The following is a 27,750-nucleotide window of genomic DNA, read 5'->3' as shown; positions in this document are numbered from 1 at the left end:
AAACCTAGTTGACTGTTAGAAAGCTACACTACATTTCATCAGGTACTCAGGTTACCCAATGTATTTACCACAGAACGCGAGTGCGACCGCGGAAAATAGGAAGTAACAAATAATTACATCTTTTTAATAAGCAAAACAGCAAGTGACCAATTATTACATCATTTTAACATACGATTTTTTTCACGAATATTTATGCACTCTCTGTCCTTCTACTACTCTGTGTCCAACAATATTAACATAACGTTCTATTGATGTCCCGAGATGGTATTGTTCGATTATTTTATTCTTGTTCATGATTGATACAACGACTGTACATTATATACCTACTGTATGTATGTATGTTTGTTTGTGTACCATCTATTGTCTGCTATGTTTGTAGTTAATTAAATTGTATTTTACGAGATGTTATGACGTCAATGTCTGGACACCGTGAGAGTTGCTATGTGATTACTATTTAATGAATGCTGTTTTAATAGTTGAGGATAATGTTTCTTATTTGAGGATGATTAGAACTTATTAAGGAAGTAGGTACGCAATTTTTTCATGAATTTGATGCTCATTGAGCGGTCATAGAACTCAAATAATTATTATAGGTAAGGAGGACAGATAAGGTGCTACATAAGTACCATGTATGAGGGTGAATTTTGACATATTTTTGCGACTTGCGTGAACACTGAAAGAGAGTATCTATAACTAGAACATTCTTAGAGTACCACAGTTTTGCTTACTTATCAAAACAGACTACAAAAGTATATGGCTTTTGATAACAAATAGCAATAATACACCACAATAGCAATGTAACTCTTGTCCTACGCAGTCACTTGTGTTTAGCTCCAATACTAATTAAGTCTTCCAGTACTAGGCATACAAACGGCATAGGTAGGGTAAACAGCGTAGGGTAAGCATCAAAGGGCATAGCAGTATCCATTTGCGAAATTTGTTTTTCCATTAGTCAAATTGGATTCGCTTGGGGGTAAGCATAGTGTGATGACGTGACGATGCGTGTTTTAAAAGTTATAAGTCGTATGTTATATCTGATGCTAACTTCTGGCAGTCCGTTTTACCCGTGTCTCGAGAGCGAAAATGGATAAAAAGTAGCCTATAGCCTTACTTGATATATGTAGGTATGCTATAGGCTATGTTATACAGTCAGAATTATTGAAATCGGCTAGTAATTCCTAAGAATTGTGCGTTTAAGCAAACAAACAAAAGTAGCATGGAAGTCCGTTCTCTAAGCTGAAGGCGATCAGGGAAACTTCATTTGTTTTTTTTTTTATATTTATGTACTGAGTGATTGTGAGAAATCTCTGTGTTTCACATCAATACAGAAGAACAAAATATGTTCATAATAAAACGTAAAAAAATATAAAGTTACCAGTAACAGAGTTACAGACGATTTTCCGGCAACAATTTCCCAAAAAAAAATCCCGACATTCTTTCCCCGAAAAAATCCTCGCTCCCTATAAATTCTCGCGGAACTAAAAAATAAAGCTACCACCCATATTCGCGGCCTATCATTATTTCAGCATAAATCTCATAGAAAAACACCATTGGCCACCATCCAACGTGGGGCGGCGTATGGCGTATTTAATAACTGCGTCGAATACCGGCAGATGGCGCTGCAAGCCAGGTGTTTCGCGTATATCATAGTTGAGTCTAGCACCTATGGAATCCTAGATTGTATGCGCTGTAAATTTTAAACGGAAAAGTTTGCTAGGTTTTTTTAACATTGATTTTGTTAGAAGAGGAAAAAGAAAATAATGATAGTAAGTGTACAATTATACACATTTTTTTTAGCTTATCTGTGCCCCACTGTTTCTCAATAAGATTGTTCTCACAATAGAAGACGCCTGTTAAGTTTCTGCTTAGCAGCCTGATTTTATGCAGTGAACGAAGTTTCTTTTAAACAAAATCTGAAAAGTTTTTGAAACTGTTGAATTAGAACCTATACTGGTAACACAGTCCAACAAGAAAGTACCTCTATTAGTACAAATAAGTTATTCATTATACAAATGGCATGAAAAATAGATCACAGTTTAGAACTGACCATCAAAAATACTCACAATCAAAAATACATAATCTCTAAACCAATTATTCATTTAGATCGATATTTTAATCAAAACCGCGGGGCAGAGCGCGCATCAACCGGGCAATCTGTTAAATGACAGTTATCTTCGTGATTGATTGCATTTGCATGCAAAAAACTCTGACAAAATCTATCAAAGCCTCTCTATACAGGGTGACAGTTTAGCTGGTGAGTATATTTTTGGGGTTTAGTGGGACAGTCCTGAATTGAAAAACAGAAATGACCACTTTTGGATACGTTAGTAACGAAGAAAATAAGTTGTATTTTCTGAAACGAAACCAACGTTTAGTTATTTAATACTTATTTTCTTTCAAAGTCAAAGTTATATCTATATTTATATTTTTTTTTTTTAATAGGCCTTTGAAATGACACACTGGTTGCATAATTTCAAAAATGCAGAAGAATCCATGAAAATACACATAGTATTTAAATGAAATAGAGTTGAATTTCGGACCAATAAAATAAGGTCTCGTTTTACACCCTCATGAAAAAAGATTCACTTTTTTTTTATCATGATACTGCATTTTACAACTCCACAAATAAACATTTACATTACATCTGCATTACCCAAAGAGCTTATCTTTTCCACTCCACAAAGTACAATATAAAAAGCTATCATAAAATGAATTCAAGTATTTTTATTATGATGCCAAAAAATCTCGCTATCCTTAAATTTTTTACTGTACTCTTGGTCACCTAACACTCACTCCCGATCGACAAATTTAACCTGACCTCTAAAGTCTTTAACATTTTTGTTTTGTAAAGGAATTTGTCAAAGAGTTATGTTTTGTATGAGGTCAAGTTATATTGGACGTGTAGCTAATAAAAACGTATATGCATGGAGTTGTTACGGGGTCGTATTTTATGCATTATCTATTGATTACGGGCAGTTAACTTTTATTTCGTTTGTTTTAGGGCACGGGATAAAGTGAGTGACAGGATTTTGTTGATGGACGTCGACTGTTTTGATTAAAACTGACTCGTTTTTGCATTTGATTTAGAGAAAATAGCTGGTGTTTGTTTCTAGGCAGTTACGAAGCTTTGGTATGCAATATGACAAATTATGACTGTTTAGTACACCTAACATATGAAATAAGTAATAATGTAATTGCTAATAATATGATTAAAGCATAGTTAAACTAAATAGAATGTCGAGTATGTATGTACCCGCCATCCACACTTGTCTTCAGAGAACCAGAGTTTCATAAAGCGAAAGCCGTTGATGTTCTTTACATTCGGACCAAAAATACAGATCTACAGACAGACACATAAACCAAAATAATACCAGTTATATAATAAGTTTTTAACGCACATAGCAGACTGGATGCCATTGCACCAGACTTCCGTGCCCAAACATTACAATCAATAAAGACTTTTATTGCATGAGGAGCTGCCAACAGTCTGCAAGATTGGATTTCATTCAAAACGCTCGTTTGACTACCCTTATGGGGCTGGTTGTAAAACCATGGTGTTTCGTAACTCGGAGGAAAATCTGACTTGATTTTGGATAATCTAAGGAGTATGTTTTAGAATTTCTAGTTCTTGATCAGGATATGCAGGTTACTACAGTGAAATAAAGTCAAGAGTATGATAAAGGAAGACATGCTGTGCCAACTCCAAATTATATGATTGAGATAAAGGACGGAGAATGATGGGTTAATGACTAAACATATCATAGCTAATTGTTAACGTTTGAGACCTAGCTGGCCCTAACTGAAAAAGGTCTCTTTTTCAGTTAAGATTTTAAGATTTTTTTTAAAAGTTGGTGTAATTTAAAGGAAACATCTTCAGTTACCGCCTTCAAAGTTTTCAATGAAACCTTTGGACTTTCAAGACCAAAAACTGCTGCCGCAGCTACAAATCCGTGAGAATGCGGTACAAACAAATCTATCCACTAGATATCCAGTAGATAGGGATCTTTATAGCCAACCGTGGCATCAGGCCAAGGCAACAGCCAAGTTTTGGACTATAGCGGTTGCATGCCAAGCAAGTTTGGTTCTACCACTTGAAGTTGTCCCGATTTGTGGACTAAATTAATTGTTTAACACTTTAACTTGTGTTGTAAGGGTATTTTAATTAAGTGTTTCTGGACTTTTTGGGGTTGTAATGGTGGTGATTGTGTTTGAAATGGCAACTGTACAAATGCAAAGAAAAGATAGTAGGTATGTATATTCAGTTTTAAAGAAATGCAGTACCTACTTACTTTTACAAACACTGGTATCTAATCTGTTAAATATTGTTTTTGAAAGTATTTTATCTTTCTTAAGACACTAATTTCAAGTAAATAGCGACTTTTGTTTAAAGGAAATAAGTGTTAGGAGGTAGACATTCAGATTGATTGTTAAATAACATCCTAACTAATATTATAAATGTGAAAGTAACTCTGTCTGTCTGTCTGTCTGTCTTTTCTTCACGCCTAATCTACTGAACCGATTTGTGTGAAATTTGGTACAGACATAGTTTGGAACTTGAGAAAGGACATAGGATAGTTTTTATTTTAAAAAAAATTATAAAAATAAAATTTATTCCGGACATATAGCGCCATCTATTGGTCAAACCAAAAATATTCCGAAAGTCACTATTCCATGCGAACGAAGTCGCGGGCAAAAGCTAGTTCACTATAAAAAATATAAAGAAGACTACTGAAATTGCGAAATTTCGCAAAACATATGTAGCTATCACCCAAAACCCAATTTCCGAATTCGCACCTTCATTCCATTGCAGTACCTCCCAGCTACCAGATTAAAACCATGATCACAAAACATACGTGCCACTTAAGCTAATGCCACACGACCGAGACAAGCCTAGTGCACACTAATGGTCTTGTCATAACCTGTGTTATGGGGCGTTATGGTACATTATGGAGCTGCCTCTAAATGGGAATGGGAAATGTAATCTTAGAACTGCTTGTCTGTCTAAATTGTTAGGAATTGTGGAGCAAATTCAGATGGTATTTGATACGATTGATGTTAAAATGTTTCGAGTAGCTGCTATTTTGAACAACATAAATCTTAAAATTGAGTTCGACATACTTATAACAGCTCTAGTATTCAATTTGACGCAAACAGACAGGTTCACACACAACTTAAATTCAATAATAATGTTTGTTAGGAAATGTACGAGTGCAATCTAGCAGTTGCTTAGTTTGTGATCACTCTGCATTTGATACAGATCTTCTCTAAAAATCAGGTAGATAAGTGGCCAGCTAGGGATTAGAAAAATAGTGACAAACAAAAAAACTAGCATCACTATTACTAGCCTTTTTGAGAAAACTTGTCAAAGGAAGCAGGAACACCAAATATAAATAAAGACTTGACTAAGCCCCCGTCTACCACCGCCAAAACAATAAAACAAAATGCTAAACCGAATACAATGATTTATTCCGCTTTCTTCAACAAAACAGATTCTTTAACTTCAGTAACACATGCTTTTTTCTTTGACGAAGTAGTAGACTCACTGGCTTTAGTGTCGTTCACTATTTCCTCGACTATCATCACCTTGGCTGGGGGCTTGCCTCTCACATCCACGAAAATGAAGATTATGAACATAACCAACAGTAGCAGGTAAATTAACCGATGGTTCTCCTCCAGATAAGCCACGAAGTAACTTGCAGGATTCATCTTATCGTCAATTAATATTTTGTTCCTCACAACTGCTTATATACTTATCATTAGAAATTTTGCTTTTAATATTATCTATTTTTATGGTCCTACCCAGAAATTGGACATGTGTAGGTTATTTTTCACAGAGTACTTTGTTTATGTGGGTTTTTCAAAAGTCTTGCGAATGACAGATTGTAATGTCAGTTATACTTTTTCGGAATAGATATTTTAATGGTTTTGCTAGCAATGGAGGTGAGGAACTCTTTAGACGTTTGTAAAATAATTTTAAGTTAAGAACGCTGCGGTAAATGAGGTTGAATGCTCTTCTCGTCTTGAAAATATCTTTCGGCACAAAAAATAGGTCTTAAAATTGCAACGTTAACAATATGGAAGGAACGACTTTATCAGAACACTAACCGTTCCTTTATAAAGATGCAGTTAAGTCTCAATGGAGATGTCCTACTTCAAATACAATAGGACCCAAGTACATTCTATCTATCAAAGAATTGTAGTGCACGTAGAAAATGTATAACTTCTATATCAACAATAGCAATAAAGAATTCAAAGAACGATATTCTCACAGAAAAAGATAATAATGTACCATACATGTTTACTTCATCGTAGGAAATCTAAGTCTCATAAGAAATCATTACATTAAAAACCACATTTAGCTAGTTCAAATAATACTTCACAAAGGATATCAAAATACTAATCATGTACATGTAAGTATCCTAAATTATCTTCTAAGTCCTATCTTTTTATTTTATTTTTAACGACGCCAAAAATTATCAAATGACACCTCGAGCTGTGGGTTAGCATCGGTGAGAGAGCGTCAGACTTGTATTGACTAAAAACCGTCGTGTTCCGTCGTAGCCCTTTTATGTACCAAGGCCGCGGTAACTCTTTCCAACAATCCCGCAGTTCTAAGTCCTATCTTAAACCTAAATTAGTCTTACAGCGTCCATTAATAGGAATAAAGCTGTCATTGCCGATGTAACACGTTGAAATCGGCAAACTGTCTGAGACGCATTATCGGAAACCGATTTGCATAGTTAAATAGCTGATCGGCTGCATTCGTCTATAAAGTTGTTAGTATGTGGAGTTATAGTTTTTTGTCTCGATGCTTGCATGTCGTTGGCTGAAAAGTCTTGTAAATTCAGAAACATTTTGTAACTCAGTAAAATATTAATTAGGTATCAGCCAGCTAAAATACTCAAGACAATATATAGTACTAATGCCACACACAGCTTTATCTACCAAAGACATACAACCACATACCTTCTCCTATCCCTTTTAAGCATTAGAACACACGCAACCCAGTCCTACCAATTCCTAATTTAAGTCTCTCGATTAGGACCTCCGATTTCTTCCCACCATAAAGCAAGATGATAATAGGAATTCATGGACCACACAGACCTAGGAGGTCGGTTAGTCGTAGAATCTGTGCAATTAATTCAATTTACGGTGTCTATCGCATTTGCATGTCTGGATTGCAATAAGTTTTGGTGCAGATACCATAGTGTCTGTGTTTGAATTTAATTCGAAATGTTAGTGGTATTTTCTTGGATATTTGTTCGGAGATTTTGTTGGAGAAACTGTGGTGATATTTGAAAATTCGCCTTGTAAATTAAAACTTTAATTTGGGTATGCATTTTATTTCTAGGGTCCCTCAATGAAAAATTACGAGTTGATAAGCATTCTTTGTAACATTTTGTAGTAACTACAATACAATACGATAGCATAAAGACTAGATGTGTTTGGAGAAGCGATGGTGATATTTGAAAATTCGCCTTGATAAATTAAAAGTTCTTTGGATATGCAATTATGTTCAATAAAAAATACGAGTTGAGCAGCATTCTTTGTAACATTTTGTAGTTCGGAGTAACGATTTAGTCATTTATGACATCTGAGATGACATGACATACCAACATAGTTCGATCAGTACAAAAATATCAATAATGCAATATCATTAATTGCTGTTTTTCTAGTTCTTATTAACTGCCAAATGTGAGGAAAACACATCAAAAATACTCGATAAACTTTTTATGAAGATCGACGGAAAAATAATTCAATCAAAACGAAACTAAAGGGAAACTTCCAAAAGCCTTCATCAGAAGTATATCCCCTCATCTTAGGAGACAATCTCTTAGATATTGGAGGCTTTCAAAAACAATTTAGTGTCGACTAAATACGCATTAAGGTGCATCAGGCAATTACATGTGATCAGCCATTGGGGGAGGGTGAATTTGTTTTGGTATCTTTATATTTTTATGGCATTAAAAGTTTTATTTTGTTATGAAAGAAGTTAAATATTAATAACTTTAAAGTGGATTTATGTGGAGGTTGATGTAATTTCAACAAACTTTTTTTTTAAAGAAGTTTTTTTTCGTTAGCTAAAAAATAATAAAAGAGGGAGCTTGGTACCTGCCAGTAGGGATATGATACAGTACGAGATTATTTTTAATCATACAAATTAAAGTGTCTACCTGTATCTAAGTATTGTGTGAAAGGTTTGAGAAATGTTCTCTGTTCAGATAACAAAGTTTTAAACTGAAATACGTAAATAGGTACTACCTAAGTCCCCGTTACCAACTAGGTAAATGTGTGACTGGTCAATATTTTTACAATACCCTAAACTTTTACTGCCAATTTTCACAAAGGGGTAGTTTCCCAAAAATCAGTACGTAATTGCATACCACGACATAACAAGAAAATGCTTTCAAAATCCAAATTGCATAAAGAACGAAACATGACCAGAAGCTTGAAGTTTTCAAAACATTTTGACAAGGGTCAGCTGAACCTTTCGCTAGTTCAGAAATTGAATGCGCCCCAAACTTGCTAGTTTCGCGAAGAATTCGCGCAAAGATTGTAATAGTTGGATTGGACGGAAAACTTTCGGAAAAGGTAACATTTTGAATGCGTTGGATTTTTGGTTTAAGAAAATATTTTTGTTTAAGATTAAAGATTTTTTTTTGGTTATTAGAGACAGGTAAATTGATCATACTAGCCCATATATTTCTGTTACTTTTTACTTTGACACTATCAATGGATGCCTAAACACTGAACTCCAATTTTTAAAAAAAAAATACCTACTTACGTGTAATAAGTATTTATTTATTCCCTAATATCTCATTCACTACCGGTATTTTATTAGTGGGGTAACCTACAGTGTTACATTTCTGCCAGCCCCTAAAACTAAAACGATGTGAAGTTATTTAGCGCCACCTACCTTATCACCGTCGAACTTCTCAGTAGGCTCATCATAGATTCGCGCTTCACGTTTCTCGCGCGACCCGCGCCTCGCTAGCAAAGGAGATTGTGGCGGCGACGCTAGCGCCAAACTGTTCCTAGCGCTCCCTGGCGGCGACTTTATGAACTCAATCTTACCACCCTCCACGCAAATATTTGGTGTCAAAGGATACATTGGCGACATAGCCACGTTAGTATTCGCCAAGTGATTATAATGATTCTCTTCTAAAGGGAGGTTTTTCGGTTTATTTTTCTTGCGATATGTGGAGTCGTATGCAAGAACTTGCGTCTTGTCTTCCGGGTGCACCTGCCGTACCTTCCCGGGCGGTCGGTCAGGTGGCTCTGGGGAGACGTTGCCATCTGTCCCCGGACTTTCATCCCTTTCATTATTTGATATTCTGAAACAACAGAAAATGATAAAATTAAATAATAATCAAACAGACAACACATACCCTAAACACCAAAAAAATTACGGCCTAAACACAAATTCAAGTCAACAAGACGTGACGCTGCACTTTGAAATTAGTTATAACGTGGTCGGGTAGATGGCGCTGTTGTAAGTTTTAGAAAGAAAATTAATAAAACCGCGAAATACAAGATAAATAACAAATATGTGTTATATCCAATAATCATTTACGATACATAAAAGGATTATCAGTGTTTTGACGTAAAAATATTCAACATTATTTTGAAACTTAAGAAGTTATAGCAAAAAATCCTAAATCGCGCAAGCAAGATTTGTGTCACGATAAAGACACGGTCCTCATTTTGCTTCATACGGTTGGAAGTGTGTTCTTTAGTGTGATGTTACAACTGTTTATAGATCACTAGCTCTCGTTAGAAGGTCTACAGCACGTGACGTCACGCGCTCGTTGCCAGGCAACGCCTCTTGTAATGTGCGCTGCGGACGCTCGCCCGCGCGGCTGCGACGGACCAGTGGCGCACGTTCCTTGGGCTGCCTTCTGAACCTTACGCGGTTTTAGTTAACTCGTTAGCTTAGCTCCGGTTAAATTGAGCACTTCCATACCATGGCGGCGAGAACACTCGATTGCCAGTTTTTTGCGACAATTGGGTTACAAAAATTTTGTAGTTTTGTTCGTTTTACATATATTTTTTGTCAGCGTTATGCAGTATTGCTTTATGAGGCTTATTATTTTTAAATGTATAAAATAAATGTTATTCAGAATAAATGATTTTTTTTTTTAATTTTTGAATTTAATATAAGAAAATGTGGAAAAATATGTTGAGAAATCAATAAATGAACTAATGTTAGTACCATAATTAATTTAGGTAAAGTAGGTAAATGCAGATAAGTGTTAAACACAAAATAACAAATATTTCCTAAAATAAACTACTTTAATGAGTTACAATTCCAGTCATCAGAATAAAATTTTACCATGAAAAACTACAGCAACACACTATCTTGATAAAGATGATCAAACAAAGTTATCACGCACCGTAATCTCACTTATCACATCGGCTTTGTTCACAGCGCAGTAGCTGTTATTATACCTAATATTATAACCATGGATTATACAAATCAGGTTCTGTGGCAGGCATTTAAAAGTACCTGTGTACCGTATTTTTTTGGTATTTTGGCGGCCTTATAATTAAGGGAAAAAATTTAAATCTTCCACTAATATTAGGCATTGCTCCACCCAGTGGAAATAAATAAATTATTACGACTGTACTTACTCACTTACAGATAGACTATCAGGTCATTCTTAATTAATCGATTTTACACACATGTGAGGTTTTTAACTTAATAAAAAAAAAACAGTTTTATTGTCAGATGCTTAAGGACTTTCATCATCATCATCATCATCATCAGCCTATCGCAGTCCACTGCTGGACATAGGCGTTTCCAAGTGCACGCCACTGAGATAGATTTTCGGCTTCTCGCATAAGGACTTTCCCTATCACGAAAAAATTAACTAGGTATCTGAGAGGGCTTAATAAAAACACAAAGCCCCTACGATAAACACGTCACCTGCCTCTTTAGCCCTTCATAACTTAGTCCTAACTTAATCCCAGCTTAAGACGGTAATTAAGGGATGAAGTATAAAACAACGTTAACCAGTGAGAGACAGCCTAATCCACGTCCTGTCGTGTTTGTAAGTTTATTATGACGGGATTAACATTCTGCCTACAACTTGGTTTAAAAGGTAGCTGTGGTAAGCGTTTTTTTTAGGCTAGGTACCTACTTGAGTTTGGTGGTAATGGAAAGTGTGTAAGGTAAGTAGGTAATGGTAATGATAAGTGGTAAGTAGGTACCTACAACAAGTATATGATGATGCAGGTATATTTCAGTTTTACGATAATTCAGCTACATTACACGAATGTGTTTAATATTTTTAGACTTAAAATTCCTGTATTTAACTTTGAGGATTTTGTTAACAAAATGGTTTAGGTTTTCATTTACCGAAAAATGAATCTTTTATTTTAATTTTGAAAGGAAGGGGTAATTCTCGGTACTTCAAAACACAGTGATGAATTGATTGATACAATGATTGAAATAACAACACCAAAAATTATATAACTTCTATTATAATTAAAACTAATCAATCATTTGCCTAATTATCACGTCTCAATTCTTATTAATTGTTAGTATCACTTGATCATTGTTATTATCTTACACTAAACCTGTCAAAACTATCTTAATTTATATGGGAGCTCGTTTGTAGTGATTTAATTATTGTATTTAGACTGTAATGGATAATGATTAATGGGTTAGTTGGGCGTTAATTAATATAGTAATATTAGGCGTAGCATAATTTGAGCAACTGATATATTGTACCTAACTAATTGGTATCTTTTTCGCTACTACAATCGGTTTTTGTTACAACAATCTTGCGTAACTTAAATGTCAAATCGTAGGTAGTAGGATTGACTTATAATACAGTAATGCCCATTTTCACCAACAAATACCTAAATTAAGGGACCCCCCAAGAGCATTTACGGAACACTTAATAAGAATTTCGTTTTCACCAAAGTTTAGGTATCCCTTATCCATAGTTATTTATGTCAAAATTGGGAGAGCCCTTATTCTAAGTGGCACTTAGATTAAGAGATTGTTGGTGAAAATGGGCATTAGTGTTTAAAAACATCCAAAATGTTGTCTATTATTTGAAACAAAATCTCCTATTTCTATACACAACAGTCGTGTTTAAAAATACCAACTTATTCTGGTACGATCAACTTATTAACTCTTCAAGCGCGAAGTAGTTAAAACTCATAATCGTTCTAAGAAATTGTTCTAAATCTCTATGTCGAAACTTGGCGACATTCATATTCAAATTGAGAACGTTTAGAATGTGAAATTAAGCCAAACGACTCATCTGCAGTCTTTTGTTTTTAGACAACTCCATTTAGCTCATTCTAAATACTCTTGCCACGGGAAGGAAGCTCACTTAACAGTTCTAAAACGTACCTTAAAACTCAACTTTGCCAAGCGATTTTAAACTCTGTAGCTTATAACATAAAGTGTGATGTCCTGTGTTGGTGTTTGGGTGCTTATGTGGTTAGGGGCGACTAATATTTCCTTCATGACTCCGTTTGTTTTATTTTGTAGTGTTGTTGCGACTACGTAACATGTGGACTTAAGTTTTTTTTGTTCTTATATGGTGCTAAGAAGTAGACATAATGACATCGTTATAAGTTTGTATTGTTATTGTTTTTCAGTTCATATTTTTTCTAAAATAGTGTTTTAATGATGTAATACTAGTTATAGTTGATTAAAGCTATATTGCCTTACCTTTCACAAAATATTAGTTAGGAGACGCCTTTAACTTTGAGGTTACACTGTAAATGTTAATTTTATGCCTGAATTTTAGCATAAGCCTGTCTAGCCCATTGCAAAGTACCTAAATACCTTCCAAACTTCTGCAAACTGAGAGGAATTACGGGGACGTTTTAGTTCTCCAAATTTTACGAATAGTAGAGAAAAAATCAGTAGGTATGTACTAACAGATATTATAATTTTGCGTAATTTATGATGAATTTTAATAAATTAGTAACGAAAAGGGACGCATCCATATCTAATATTCATTTCCAAAATACACTTTATTTTGTTGTGTAATGATCATCAGTCAGAAGTAAAAATATTCTATTAATTGTCCACGTCTAAACATTTCGCACTCTACCCCGGGTGACAGATAAACCGGTGAGCAGTGACATCAAAGAGGCGCCAATTCGCCGCGCTGACGTAACTTCCTTCTCACTTACGGGTTATAGCCGATAGGTGGCGCGAAGGTTAACTTACAGGTTAATGTAGAACCTTCTACGGTTTTATGGTAGGCTTTGAATATACCGTTTCGATGGGAAGAGGAGATTTTAGGTACTGAAAAACATATGCTTTCTAGGTGCGACGTCGTTTCCGTGGATAGATTGGTAGGTATCCAAAAGTGATGTTGTGGATAGAGTGAGGTGAAAAGGAGAAATCAGTAAAGCTGATTCCATGGTGAAAGAAAGAAGGAAGGTAACTTTGCTGAAGACTATATTCTTTGCTGGTAACTATGTTATTTATCTAGTCGATAAATGTCCATTCAATATCTTAATCATCTCCCTAGCCTTTTCCCAACTATTTTGGGGTCGCCTTCCAGTCTAACCGGATCGATTAAAAACACAACAGTCAAAAAAATCCGACGAATTGACAAATGCGGTTAAAAACAACAACCACCTAATTTCAAAGCGCCATAGACATCAACCTTAAACTCTTCACTTCATCAGGCATTCCATCTTTCTCTGTGCTACAGAATAATCAACCATCTTGGAACACCTGACTTCCTGCACCCAATCTATTGCAGATGGCTTTGTAATTCGCCGACACAGGGCACGGGAGGTGCGGATATTGACATAACGAGCCGTCGAGACAACTTCCGATTCGGAATGACATTCCTATGGTGAATTACCCATGGTTGGTAAATAGCTTTGTAGGCATTGCCTTAGTTAATTTTGACTGAGTCCGTCAAGAGAGTAGCGTTTAATAAATAATTTGAAGTTAAAGCGATATAGGTGGGATACTTTTGGAGATTGAAATAAATGAAATAGAGAATGAGTAATACCTAAATATGTTTTTGATTATAGTGGACCAAATGCATCTCCTTACAGTTACTATTACAAGATCAGGATCTATTTTGAAAGGCATGAAATCTTTTGAAGAGTAAAGCTGCTGAAGATGTCATATGTTATTAGTCTTGCTTATGTATATTCCTGCCATATACATACACATAAAAACGATTTATTTCTATTTACGTTTTTTTTTCTTTATTACATTTATATATTCAATATTAATCTATAATAGGGAAATATTAAAACTAGGTATCAAAATATTCATCCGCATCGCTGTCAGCTGGGATCGTGCCCAAAAGGCTGGCTGCATTGCCACGCTGGATGGCAATGCATATCCTTTGACCGAAGTATAGGCCAGCCCTTTGGTCACGAGTGGACTCCACTAATCGCTTACTAATTTCTCGAAATAGTCTGTGGGCACTTGGGCCCCATGGTCCCAGGGTTTCAACCCCAAACGGCTCAAAAATGCACACATAAAAACTATTTATTACTCAAATAGATTTTGACTGGACAAACTTAAGTTATTTGGTCACAAAAGAAAGCGTATTTTTTATTTTCTTATTCATAGAAAGTTGCACAACTGTCAAACTCCTTAGAGCTCGATGCATGATTTGTCACCAGCAGAAGTGACAGATGAAGAAGTCGTTCACATCAAAGACAAGCCAAATTGTTTTCGTTCAGGATATTACGTCACTTCCGTGCTAAATTATTTCGGTGATGTGTCAAAACTGTATTTAGAGATTTGTGAAAAGAAAGAAAGATTAGTAGACTTTTTAGGTTCAGAATATATCAGGCGTGAACAGAATAGGAAACGCAGTTATTTTCCAAGTCTTTACTTGAAAACCATCTCATTAGTTTCATTATAGTTGAGTGTAACTAAAAAATATTTCAGCATTTTTAAGTCTCATTCAGTATAGCATAGTAGGCAGAGTTTCATTGCCCCCATACCCAGGTAAGTTCACAAGAAAATACGGAAGCCAACAATTTTGCCCAATAATATTAATCATAGCGTAAATCATTACTGTAAACTGCCATCTACAGAAAAGGCACAAAAGCTTTAAAGCGCCGATATTTTCCGATAAATCATCGTTCATTTTTATCGGCTAACTGTTTATCGGACGCTTATCCATAATGATAATGATAATCGTTATTACATCGTTATCCTCACGGTGTGACAACGCGGTACCAGCAGACCACGGAATAAGGAAAGATGAGCAGAGATTCAATAATACAGGAAGGTCAGGGGCCTTCTTCTAGGTCAAATAGGTACGGTGGACATGGACAAAACGATCAGTAACGAAAGAACTAACGTTCGGCTTCTAAAAAGACATTTGTCAACGATTTACGGTATTACAAAAAAATTGTGGAATCCAAAACAGGCGTATAAGGGCGAACGGAACGTTCCTCGTCTCCCGTACACCTGCATTTTGGCGCGCTACTTTCGTAGGTGATTTTCCGTTATGACACCTCCGCTAGTCATTTTGTTCTCCATGCGGCAGACTCATAGCCCATGATTACGGGGTATATTTTTAGACTATACTGACTGGTTCCAACGATGGAGCTACGGTGTTAATAACTTGTGACTTGTGACGTCGTTTTGAAAAGAGTAAAATAGGTAGATGCATAATTTAGGAGTAGAAGATAAAGAACATAACTTTTGGAGTGTTTGCACAGTTCAAACTTTTCGTCAGCAGGTTGTTTAGTCTCATTTATGAGCCAGTATGAAGACGAATTGTAGTCCACGCATTACAGAAATCTTATCAGGCATTTAGCAGGTATTAGACGACTAAAAACTTTAATTGGTATCAAGATTTACTTTTGAAAAATTGACAGCCATCGGGTTAACTGTCGGCCGACTTTTTAGTGTACAGTGTGTTTGTATCAGCTCTGTGTTTTGAAGAGGAATTATTTCGTACGCAAAATCAATTTAAAGATAAATCGGTGCGTAAACTGAAAAATTCTCACCTTATACCAAACAGCATACATTACAAACCAGCCACCATAAATACATCCGATTTAATAACACATAGTGCTTTAAAACCTCTCGGAAATTAACGCAGGTGCATCAGCTTAACTGAATTCATTACGCAGGCAAATTAATTATTTTATTAATTTTTCATTCGCTGCATGTAATTTAAATTGCATTTTAAAGTAAAACAGAACACTGAAGCAGATAATATTTATAAAAGTTAATTTACATATTGCGACCACCCATTGAAAAAACTGTGGTAGGTATCACGCTATCCTTAGTTATATAAAGGCTGTGCCAATTTAAATAAAATTTGCTATGAGAATGCTTCGAAAAGTACCTATACGATGTACTTTTCATCTTGGTGACTAGTATATAAAAGCAGTACCTTCCACCAGCGATTTCACCCAGATCCCGTGGAAACTACTTCACGCAAATGGATAAAATAAACAAATATAACGTTCCTTGAGAAAAAGTCACTAACACAGAGATTTTTTTTTTAAATCGGACCAGTATTTCCTGAAACTAGCAAACAAACAAATTCTTCAGATTTATAATCTAAGAAGTCTGCTACAAGCCTTGAAACTGCATAAATCACCAAAATCTTGATTCATTCAATAACTATCTAAGCACACAATTGCTTCTAACATCTCAATCCTCAAACCAGACCCCACGCCGTCTCAACAATCAAAATTCAACACAAACAAATATTAATGCATTTCTATAGAAATCAAAGCCGTGATGTGTTTCCCAACATTGGGTCACGTCTTAGACCACAGCGTAGAGGTCACGATATAACTGTTAAAGGCTTTTGCGTAATAACTAAGTTGGAGAACCTTTTATGTTTTGATTAGGGACTGAGATTGGAAAAGTGCATTGCGTAGTGATAATTTATATTGAATAGTGTAGTATCCAAGTTTTAGGTACCTACTGAAATTTTTGGGCAAGCTATGCATTCGTTACACATGGAAGGAATTGTTTCATGAACCCGACAAAAATCGATCTGAAGAGATTTGTATTTGAGCAATTTTTTGTTACACAGGTTTAGTCGTATCAAAATAAATATAACAACAGGCTATAGGGTAGATAGAGGGCCACGGACAAAATTATATTATTCTTATTTTTTAAAAATTATATTTACTTAGTACACCAGATTATTTCATAATTTCTTTAAGTCCTTCTGGTACTCTGGAAAATTAAAACTACATATACAGATGTTGCCAAGTAATAAGCAAAGGCAAGCTACCTCCCAAAATCTCTCTACGAATAAGACTAACCTTCCTCATATACCGTTCCTTATTACTAACTCCTTCAACATACTTTATAGGCCACCATTAAATAGACGACAAGCTCATACATCCAGCATTTTACCTCCTATTTGCCGACTAACAGTAACGAGGCCCCACAAGTCAGACTCCGGAATTACAGCAATTTTTCAACTTTCAACCTTCTCAACTTTTGATAAATTGGTTTCAGAAACAAAGGCTTCACGACGCAGAAGAAAAAAACATAAATCAAAAGGAAAAACTCATTTGCGAAGACCTTGGACTAGTTCTTCGTGGATGTAGACTTTTGAAGCGGTGAAAGCCAGATGTTTCGCAAAGGTTTTATGGCATCTTCGTTTAAATGAGGTAGCTGATTGAAAGAGGTTGGATGTCTATTTCTGAATCTTGTGGAAAAAGAAAAATGTAAGCTGTTTGTTAGGCGAGTTACTGAAAAGTCGCGATACATGTAGAGGTACTTACTAAACAGGAGAAAGATTAGAAATTTAGGAATTGAGAAAGCGGAGTTTTAACGACTTTTCACAATACGATACAATTTGTAGCAGTGGCTGGCCGCTGACTTTATTAATTTAACTAGGTATTTAGGAAACTAGAGAAGTGGTCTCACTATTGTCTGATTTAGATATTCCATGCACCGGGGATGTTCAAGGCTACTTTTTATTGGAGTGCTCTAAGTTAAGTAATTCCCAGGAAATGCGGACGGATGCTAGTGATATTATTTTAACTATACATAAAAAATGACCATTTCAATAGCAATTTATACATAACAATACAGTACATATACCAGTAGAAATTAAATAAATCAACTTCATCTGTCTTAGAACCCACAACATCTCATTTGTCACTTCTAACCACAAAGTTATTGCAGCTTTTTTTACGAAAACTAACATGAAATTAGTTAGGTAGGTACGTATTCTCTGCGTATGTTTATTTTACAGAAATGACCACAAATCGTTTCTTGTGGTCGCATAATTAATTATTATGTGGGTTTCTGTCATTGAGAAAACTTTAGTCTAGAAGTTTTAATAAAAAATGTAATAAGCATTATGTTGAATAAAAAATAAATGAGAGAAAAGTGTGTAAATGGAATAAACAATCTAATCGAAAAACATGGTTTTAAAATAAGTAACATGTAGACTTAGCTACTGACAACAATCATTAATTCCTCTACTAAAACTATGTATAAGCTATAGAATAGAAGATACACAATAACTATAAACAAATCTAATCCCAATCAAAAACACCACAGTAAATTAACAACAATACCCATAAAACAAATCATTGGAATAAATAACTTAAACCGCTTTAATTGCTGAACCGCCGAGGTATTTCCTGTAGTACTTACAGGTACCTAGAACTACGTTTTCAAAATTGATTGTTAGAGAGAAATGGCGCTATACAACCTGTATAGCTCTGTCTTTATCTCATGGAATCCTGGGTTAGTATTATGTATCTTAGGGTGCGTCTACACGATGCATGTAGCTGGAGCAAGTAAACATGCGCAAGTGACGCGCGCACCCAACAGAGCACGCGGGTGGGTATTTTGCTTTGGTATATGCTCGAGTGGCTAGATCCGCACGTTTTTAAAATGCATATTACTTGCGCATGTCATTGAACATCCTTGGCAGTCACTACGGGTAGTTAGAAACCAGTAAGTCTGACACCAGTCTAACAAAGAGGTATTGGGTTGCCCGGGTAACTGGGTTGAGGAGATCAGATAGGCAGTCGCTCCTTGTAAAGCACTGGTACTCAGTTACATCCGGTTAGACTGGAAGCCAACCCCAACATAGTTGGGAAACCACCAACATGTAGACGCACCCTTAGAGCTGGCGTTGTACTAATCATCGGCATACATGAACGACGCCGCGGGCTTCAACTAGTGTTGCTATAAATTCATTTGAAAACACGCAATGGGTCTACTGTTATTCGTATGCAGGATTGTATATACCTATAGTTGGGTTTAATTTATGAAGTCCATATAATCTTTACTTCTATACCTACTAATTTACATATAATAATAAAAAAATCTTTCAGTGTTGGAAAGTTAGTCTTCCCCAGCAACAGGTTATTTTATCCCGGTACGAACAGTAGTTCCCATAGGTCGCTAGTGAAACCGCAGTAACACGGCTAGTATATTAATATTGTAAAAAAAAAACAGTTTAAATATTTATTTTTGTTTTTCCTTTTACTAAAAATATTATTTGATTTCAAACAAATATTTCAGCAATGAAGCAAGTAAGTTTTATCCAATTGAATACTTCGCCTATTTCAAAAAAGATATGCGAATTCTAAATTCAAACTAACGTAAGTTGTGAATGTGTGTTCAAACAAAACACATTAGAATTCCCCGCTGTCTTATTTTAAGTCAGGAACCCGTGATTCATAAGATCTAGGTTATTCTATTTAAAGTACTAACAGCCTCGAGCGATTGATTGCCGCTGAAGTTACTTGTGCTAACATTTGAATATATTTCGCGTTGTTTTAATAAGTGTGTTGAAGTTTATTTACATACCTACATAGTTCTAAAGGGCCCAAACTATCCTTTAGACTTAAGTTTTAGTTTAGACTGACTATAGCTATCTAGCGTGAGGGATTTTTGGAAGTAGTTACCTATGAACATTAAGGTCGAGGAAAAGGTTTAAGTCCATAAGGCCATTGCGTCTCACTTTATCCAGAATGAGACAAGTCATTTTTATTAAAAAAACTATTACACGAGTAGCTAAAGGCCTATAAACGACCTTAGAAGCATTATCTGATTGGCCTTTTAAAATTGGCATCGCTTTCAGTCGATTTGATCATGTTTTACATTGAACTACTGTCCTGTAATGCCAAGAGCGTTTGAATGTTACATTTTTAACCTTTTATCTTATACCTTTCTTTGAATACATACTTCTATAAGTACTATAATATAAAAGATAGGTTTTTTGTGTTTGTTTGCATCCTAAAGACTCTGAAGCTACTGAACTGAATTTGAAAAAATATTTCTCTGTTCGAAATCTACTCTCTTCCGGAGCAACATAGGCTATATTTTATCATGTTACGGGTAGTAGTTCTTACGGGACGCGGGTGAAACCGTGGGAAAACGGTTAGTATTCTATATATAGACGAAAATATCTAAATATTCATATATTACAAGTAGGTAAATTACCTATCTATATTATTTTATTCATACCAACAAACGATTATCATGGACACGCCATTAATCTGACTGACAGTTTAGCCCGTAGCTGCGAGCATTTTCTCGATTTTTTATAACAGTATCGATACAAAACGACTTAATTGTAATCGATTTATTCTGCAAAATAGACCAATTAAGCCCAAGATTGATGGTTTGACATCGATGTCGTAAATCGTTTATTAATAGGCATTTTAAATTTAAATTCTTGATTATTTCGGCTCCATTTGTAATTAAGACGTAGGTTTTCAAGTTATAAAAGAACCTATTAGTTATTTATGACGTCAATTTATTGTGAATTTAATTTTAATACATGATTAATGAAATAAAATAGTGGACCAGCAAATTAACCAGTAATTCCATATCTCTGATAAAATTTGTTTGTGTTATTTTACCGGCATGCTTACGTACCTTACTACGTATAAAGGCTAGGCAGATGATTAGGTACGCCGGATATGCGTAGGATACTTGCCACATAGATTAAACTTTGCTTCTCCCTAGATAAACGAATGAATCTAGATTTATTCGATAAAAAGGAACAGACTAGTCATAATTATTAAAGTCATAACATTTCTTTCAATCCACAATAATACACTGCATACTATACGTAATGCATTTAAACACGCCTGTCAACACAAGACATGCATTTAATTCGATCAAGTGTATCCGACATGTTCATTGCATTGCTATAAAGAATCTTGTCAAATAACAATTCGCTATGGTTCTTTATCTTACTGATATTGTGAAGACGTACGTAGTTTGTGAGCTGCTGAACTGATGTTGAAAAACCAATTCAATTAACCAATAGAAAATTTAGGAGCTAGTCAGTCCCCTGGAACGCGGGTGACAAAGTACGAAACCGATATCTATGTGATGATACTTAATTTATCGTTTTCATCTGAAATTAGATTTGCAGCTATGCAATTAATGTATTTTAAACACGAAATAGGACTGATATATTCAAGTTTAAGATAACTAAATTACTTCTAGAATGAAGTCAGTAAACTCCAGATCTGTAAAATTAATTGACGAGATCTGTACAGATTTAATGATCTGGATCTCTTCATGTGCGGGCCCAAATCGCGCTTGTTTTTTTTTTCAATTACACAACGGAACTCATTTTAACGAACCGCATAGGATATGGTTAACCACTGAAATAATCTCTATGAAGCATAGCTAATGACGGTCGATTCATTTCCTGGGCCACATCATGGTTATTTGTTAAAAATAACCATTGAATGTAAAAAATGTAGAAGTTCTTTGTTGGGACCTTTTGAAATAACAATTGAATGTGTAAAATCTAGTATTCTTTTGTTGGGGCTGGAATTGTACTGGATGTGTCTAGGTTTCGTTAGTTTGTCTGTGGGGAACCGCCTTGCAGTTGTGGGTGTGTGATTCGGTAATCGGTTTTATACATAGGAATAAATGTAACTGGTTTATGTAGCATCTGGTCGGTTTTATACAAGTAATAAATGTAGCTTCTAATGTAGGTATAGCTACGTTATTTTGTATAAGACCAGGAAACTTCTCAGTAATACGCAGTAATACAGCGTATGATATATGTACAGTATATCACAGAATAACCTTTTATACGGTTGTAACTGTAACTCGGGTGGAGAACAGAGCAGTTACTTTTCAGTTTGACTAAGGCTCAATTAAGTATGCGAAGCCCTTTTTTTCAAAAATAGTCTAGTAATGTTGGCTATACGATATCTAAAATCCAATAATTCTTGGCAAAGGTTTTTGCATGTTGCGTGTCCCAAAATTCGATTAAGCGTAAGAAATGTTATTTGAAGAGGTTTCCAACTGACCTTTACGATGGATTGCAATTTATTTTCAAATCAGATAACAACGCAGTAGGTATTATGTCAGGTTTAATTTACATTTTATAAGCCACGATATGTCGGTAATTCTAGCAAGTTAAGCAAAACAAGAGTTTCAACTCCTGTTTGAGTATAAAAACATTGCTTAGGGACTACTTACTTGTAAGAGCAGCAAAGGATTAAAAGAGCAAATGCCCTATCAAAAAACTACCAATTTTTACACATATTTATAACCAACGATAAAATACAGGCCATACCTAGCTGTAGCCGTAAACATATGCAATATGCATGTTATATATATTCCGTATTCTTTACTTTTCTATTGGAGGAGAAACTATGTCATTGACTAACAATTCTGACACTTGAACAAACAGACTTGCTACTCTATGGTACGAGGCATAGTAAAGAGTATCTACTCAAGCGTACCAAAGAGTTGGTACTCTTTTGTAAAGACAGTTGAAAATTCATTTTAAGCCACAAATCAGGATCCAATCAGCAAGTAACATATTTATGACTCCATAATCAGATGAAGGCGTGAAAGATGAATTATTCAGTGAAAACTTTCTCTTATTTAACAACAATTCAGGATATCTCTCCCAATTATGATAAAGACTATATTAATTGACTTCAAAGGTACTTTCTCCTTGATTTTAATTTCCGTTTAATTTTTAAAGTTCAATTGCATTAATGGTCTGTTAATTAATCTCAAAGTGTGATTAACACTTTTGAATGCTTGCCCAATTTATAATTAATTATGTTATAATGTAGTTAATTAATAACTTGGTGGTTTCATCAGGTTTTTTCGTATCTTGAAGAAAGAATTGAGCACTTATATCAAAATTAGATTTCAATACTTTAAAAGTGTCAATTAATTTCATGTTTTTGTACAGAATAGCTGAATACATTTCAATAAGTCTAAGATTAACATAGTAGTCGTGGTGGCCTAGTGGGTAAAGAACCAACCTCGCGAGTATGAGGGTGTGGGTTCGATTCCAGGTTAGGCAAGTACCAATGCAATTTTTCTAAGTACATCTTAGAGACCAATGGCTCATAAAAAGGTGAAGGAAAACATCTTGAGGAAACCTGGACTATAAAGTCTGAAATCACCAACCCGCATTGAGCAAGCGTGGTGATTAATTCTCAAACCTTCTCCGTGTGACAGGAGGCCTGTGCCCAGCAGTAGAACGATAAAAAGGCTGTAACAGTAACATAATATATACCTTGTATTGTACAGTAAGTTTATGAACCCAACTAAAAATAAACCACTTAGAAATACAAACTAGTCTAAACTTTCTTTCTGCCTACACGATGTTAACAGCGCTCTGTTTAACTTATCTGCGAACTAATTGCGCGTGCGCAGGTCAACGCTCTTATATGCAATTGAGGTGTACGTCGAGTATTTTTATACGGCTATTAAGTACGATAATATTCTGTATCTGGTTTATTGATATTAATACTTTTAAGTATGATTTAATAGAGGTATCTATTAGACCTATTTAAGTATGTTTGGTTTGGTTTTATTTTAAATGGGATGGTTTTGGTTTTATTAAAGGTTGGGGTTAAGTGGAAGATGAAGGGCAAAAAGGATGTTTGGTTAATTAATTTTATGCGAAGAGGATGGTTAATATTGATTTATATAATTACGATACAGGGTGCATGCTAAAAGTTTCGTTGTCTCATCTCGTGCGTGATGTCTGTTTAAGGAAACCTTAAGAATAGTTCCTTTGAAATCATGGCAAGTTTTAAAGTAGTTCACAGAGTAAATAAATAAAAAATTGGCAGGAAATCAATAGAAGTACCTGTAATTTCCATAAATAACACCATTTCTAACACACGTACAAAAATCGGAACACAGAAAAACCGACACAAATTCGATTAACATTCGACAACCCTGACCTACAGAGTTCACAGCTCCGCAAATGGCTGCGCGCGCGCACCTCGCCGATCAAAGATAAAGCAGACACGTCAGACCGCGTCAGACTGCGTCAGACCGTATTGGTACAGATGACAGACGATGGTACGATCTTGATTGTAGGGTACAGTGATAAGCGCGACTATTTTTACTTCAGTGAACAGATGATTGGTAAGATGGTGCTGATAAATTTGTGGTTGTGAGGTGTTCAGGTACTGGTTTATTTATTGCGCTTGTTGGTCTAGTAAATTGGAAAGGACAATGGGCGTTTTGAAAAATGAAATGAAATTGTTTATTTGCAAGTTGGACATTACATCACTTTTACACGTCATTTTAAGAACGCTGAGGCCGGCATTTCCTAACTGACTGATCCCTGAGAAGAAACGCCGAAACAAACTCAAGGGTCATAGTCTCTTTTAAAGTCCAAACATGTTATAAATGAAATAATTATGTGTGAGTGTCACCATGTACGCGGTCTGGAATGGCCTTTTGAGGAAAGAGCCACATCAGGCTGGCATTTTGGTACCCTTTCCAACAGTGTTGATTATAGTACCATTGCGTAGGTCTTGGCAAGGCAAAAAATGTTTACTATGACGACTAGTCCCAAATCCTTGTCTATTTCGCGTGACAACGACGAATCGAATGTGAAATGTTCATAAATCATCAACATAGATGTAGTTAGGTCACACATCCACGTACTGTCTACCCCAAGTTTTACTTTTCCGTTATATAGCCATAAGCTATAACTTTGGCGTTAATTCTTGTATCTTGCACTCAAATTAATACGCTATTTTATTACCTTCAGCAAATAAATGACTAAAGATATCTATGTCTTCAATAAGAAAACGAGTTGTTTAAGTCAATATTACATAAAATTATCGACTAATCGGTTACACTGGCACTAAGCTATGGAGTTATTAAGAAATTATATTGCATCATTAAGAAATGCAAATGTGATGTAATTACGTGCCGGTTGCATTGAAAATATTAATGCTTTGATTACGGTAAAGTGACTACCTAAATAGATAGGGCCAAAATGTGGCTATCTCTGAGCTATAAAACCGTGGAAAAAGGCTTTTTTTCAAAGGATAGCGGGATCCGAACGCATACCTTAAAAATTAATTTCATTAAAAAAATAATGCAACCAGCAACAGCAAGCGTATTATTGTTTTTGTTTACATTGACATATTAAATCAAATATTGATTGACACTGACAGTAATGACACTTCTCATGTGTCAATTTTGACAAGAGTACTTTTTTTTTTTGGGACATCTTTAAAATTGTGGACATCTTTAGGCCCATTTTCAATGACAACATAAACGTACGTCTTTCTCAAAACACTGTTCACTTTCAAAATTGAACGTGAAAATTCATATGAAGTAAACAGTTGTTTTACAAAACTGACTAAAAAACTATTTGGGCCTTAGTGTTTCACATTACGTTATTGGTCCCGTTTACATGCCTGAGCTGCATCTAAATAGTCACACGTAACATACATACATAACGTAAGTAAATCTTATGCAACTGTTACCGTGCACATATCACGATCATCAAGGAATTATTACTATCTCTATGTTATTCTGGTGTTGTTTTGTATGACGTCATAACGTGATCGACCAGACTTTCATAATTTAACAGTTTATACCTAATGACAAATACTTACATATATTTATTCACGATCGCAGACGTTTGACAGTCATTACAGGTAGTGAGAAGCCAAACGTCTGACAACCAGTCTTATCAAGGGGTATTGGGTTGGCCGGATCCGGATGACTTGGTTAAGGAAGAGTAGTAGCAGATAGGCATTTGCTACTTATAAAACACTGGTACTCAGCTGCATTTCATTAGACTGTTAACTGACCCCAAGATTGGTAGTTAGGAAAAGGCTAGGCAGATTATGTATAAAAATATTTACCGTAACAGTACAAGATACGCGATGTTATTTATATCGCCCACGTTAGAACAATGTTGTGCATTATTTGCGGACTATGACTAAACAAAGGGTTCACCGAAACATTTATAAATACGATTCTAGTTAGCTTTGATTGACTAACGGTACGAGTAATAGTGAGTGCGTGTTGTTTTAATTCATGGTAGTACGGAAATGCAGTGAAAACATACGAGTGCATAATCAAGTGTGATAATGTTCGGGGATTTCTTATCCTGTAAAAATCTAGACTTTCTGCGTTTTCGCTGATGGATTTTTTCAAATTAGGCTGCAAAACAGCACTTTTCGAACGTCAGAAATTTACAAAAGACAGCCCCCAAAACGCCCACGCTTCACCACTTCCTAGTTCCCATGTGTTTTTGCTGGGAAGAAGAAGTGGCGCAACAAACTCCCCAGCAACACATGTCTGTCTGTAGGTTATCTTAAATTAAAAAAAAATATCTTAAAAGAAGAAAATTTTTACTACAAAACTTAGTTTGTGAAATAACTGAAACGATTTATTACCTATGCTCTGGAGGAGCTCTGGAGACATTTTATTCAGATTTTCTTATGACATTGATGAAAAGCCGGTAGTAAACATTGTAAACGTCAAAACACTGTTATCTAAAACAGCGTCAATTACGCAAATGTAATGTAAAGGCATGTTTACTCCACATTTGCAGTTTAACTTACAAATTGCATCCGTCTCAACTACGTGCCGGTCTATCTGTTTCCGTCAGTTAACACTTATCTGCTAGTTATAAGTGTGAAACTATAGATACAATACACTTATTATGAGGTGCCTACCAGCTGTTGTAACTAACGGGGGAACTTCTTACGGCACCTGGATAAAAAGTAACCCATGCCCTAACTTAGAGTAAATAGAGTTCCTTTCACATTTCGAATATGTTCTATTAATAATGGGAAGAGATAAGTACCTATTGATGGCATTAATCGGGACTTTTGATAACAATAAGTATGTGTTACACGTGTGTCTTATTCATTATAATGATTTCCTAAAGTCTAAAGTAATCACGATAACGAGTGAATATGAAAGACCAGGGCAAAACTCAAGCTAAAAATCACAGTCACATGAAATAATCCTGAAATGTTAATGGTTTCCCTACCCAACCACAACCAAAAGAAGGCTAATGTTTTCAATAATAACACCAACACCGTTGTGATATTACGATAATAATTCTGTAATACCCATACAACTGTCTTTCCTTTTTACGGAGAACAAAATGATTAGTGGAGATGTCATAACGCAAAATCTCCTAAGAAAGGCGCGCGCCAAAATACGGGCGTTCGGAAGATGAGGAACGTTACTAGCTCCGCCCTTATGCGCCTTCTATAAGTATTTGGAAAATAAAATCACCAATGAAACAAGACCAATCTTTGACAGACAGTTTGGTTTTGATTTAACAAGAAACCCAAACGCCTCGTTAGTTAATTAGAATCATAACTATAATAAATAGATCACACCTACCGTAAATCAATTGACCTAAAAGAACGCGCCTGACCTACCTCCCTTATGTCATCTCCGCTATGTTTCCTTTCTCTGTGGTCCTTTCATAAAAAATAACGGTGTAACGTAATAATTATTTTAATCGAGTAATTTTGCTTCTGACATCGTTTGCGCCTTTATATTTT

At 35.3% G+C, this 27,750-nt stretch overlaps 1 protein-coding gene across 4 annotated transcripts in view; it reads right to left on the bottom strand.

The window, feature by feature from the left end:
* Window positions 1-27,750, bottom strand: part of LOC110372723 (uncharacterized protein) — a 386,544-nt gene that overhangs the window by 223,959 nt on the left and 134,835 nt on the right. For all 4 annotated transcript variants that reach the window (XM_049839203.2, XM_049839202.2, XM_049839204.2 and 1 more), the window contains exon 2: window positions 8,918-9,335. In XM_049839203.2, the coding sequence (XP_049695160.2) occupies window positions 8,918-9,335 (418 nt within the window). The remainder of the gene's footprint in view (window positions 1-8,917; window positions 9,336-27,750) is intronic.

This window comes from Helicoverpa armigera, chromosome 9 (genome assembly GCF_030705265.1).
Source record: "Helicoverpa armigera isolate CAAS_96S chromosome 9, ASM3070526v1, whole genome shotgun sequence".
Lineage (NCBI taxonomy): Eukaryota > Metazoa > Arthropoda > Insecta > Lepidoptera > Noctuidae > Helicoverpa > Helicoverpa armigera.
Note: the sequence above shows the minus strand (reverse complement) of the source record. Positions and strands in the feature narration are given on the sequence as shown.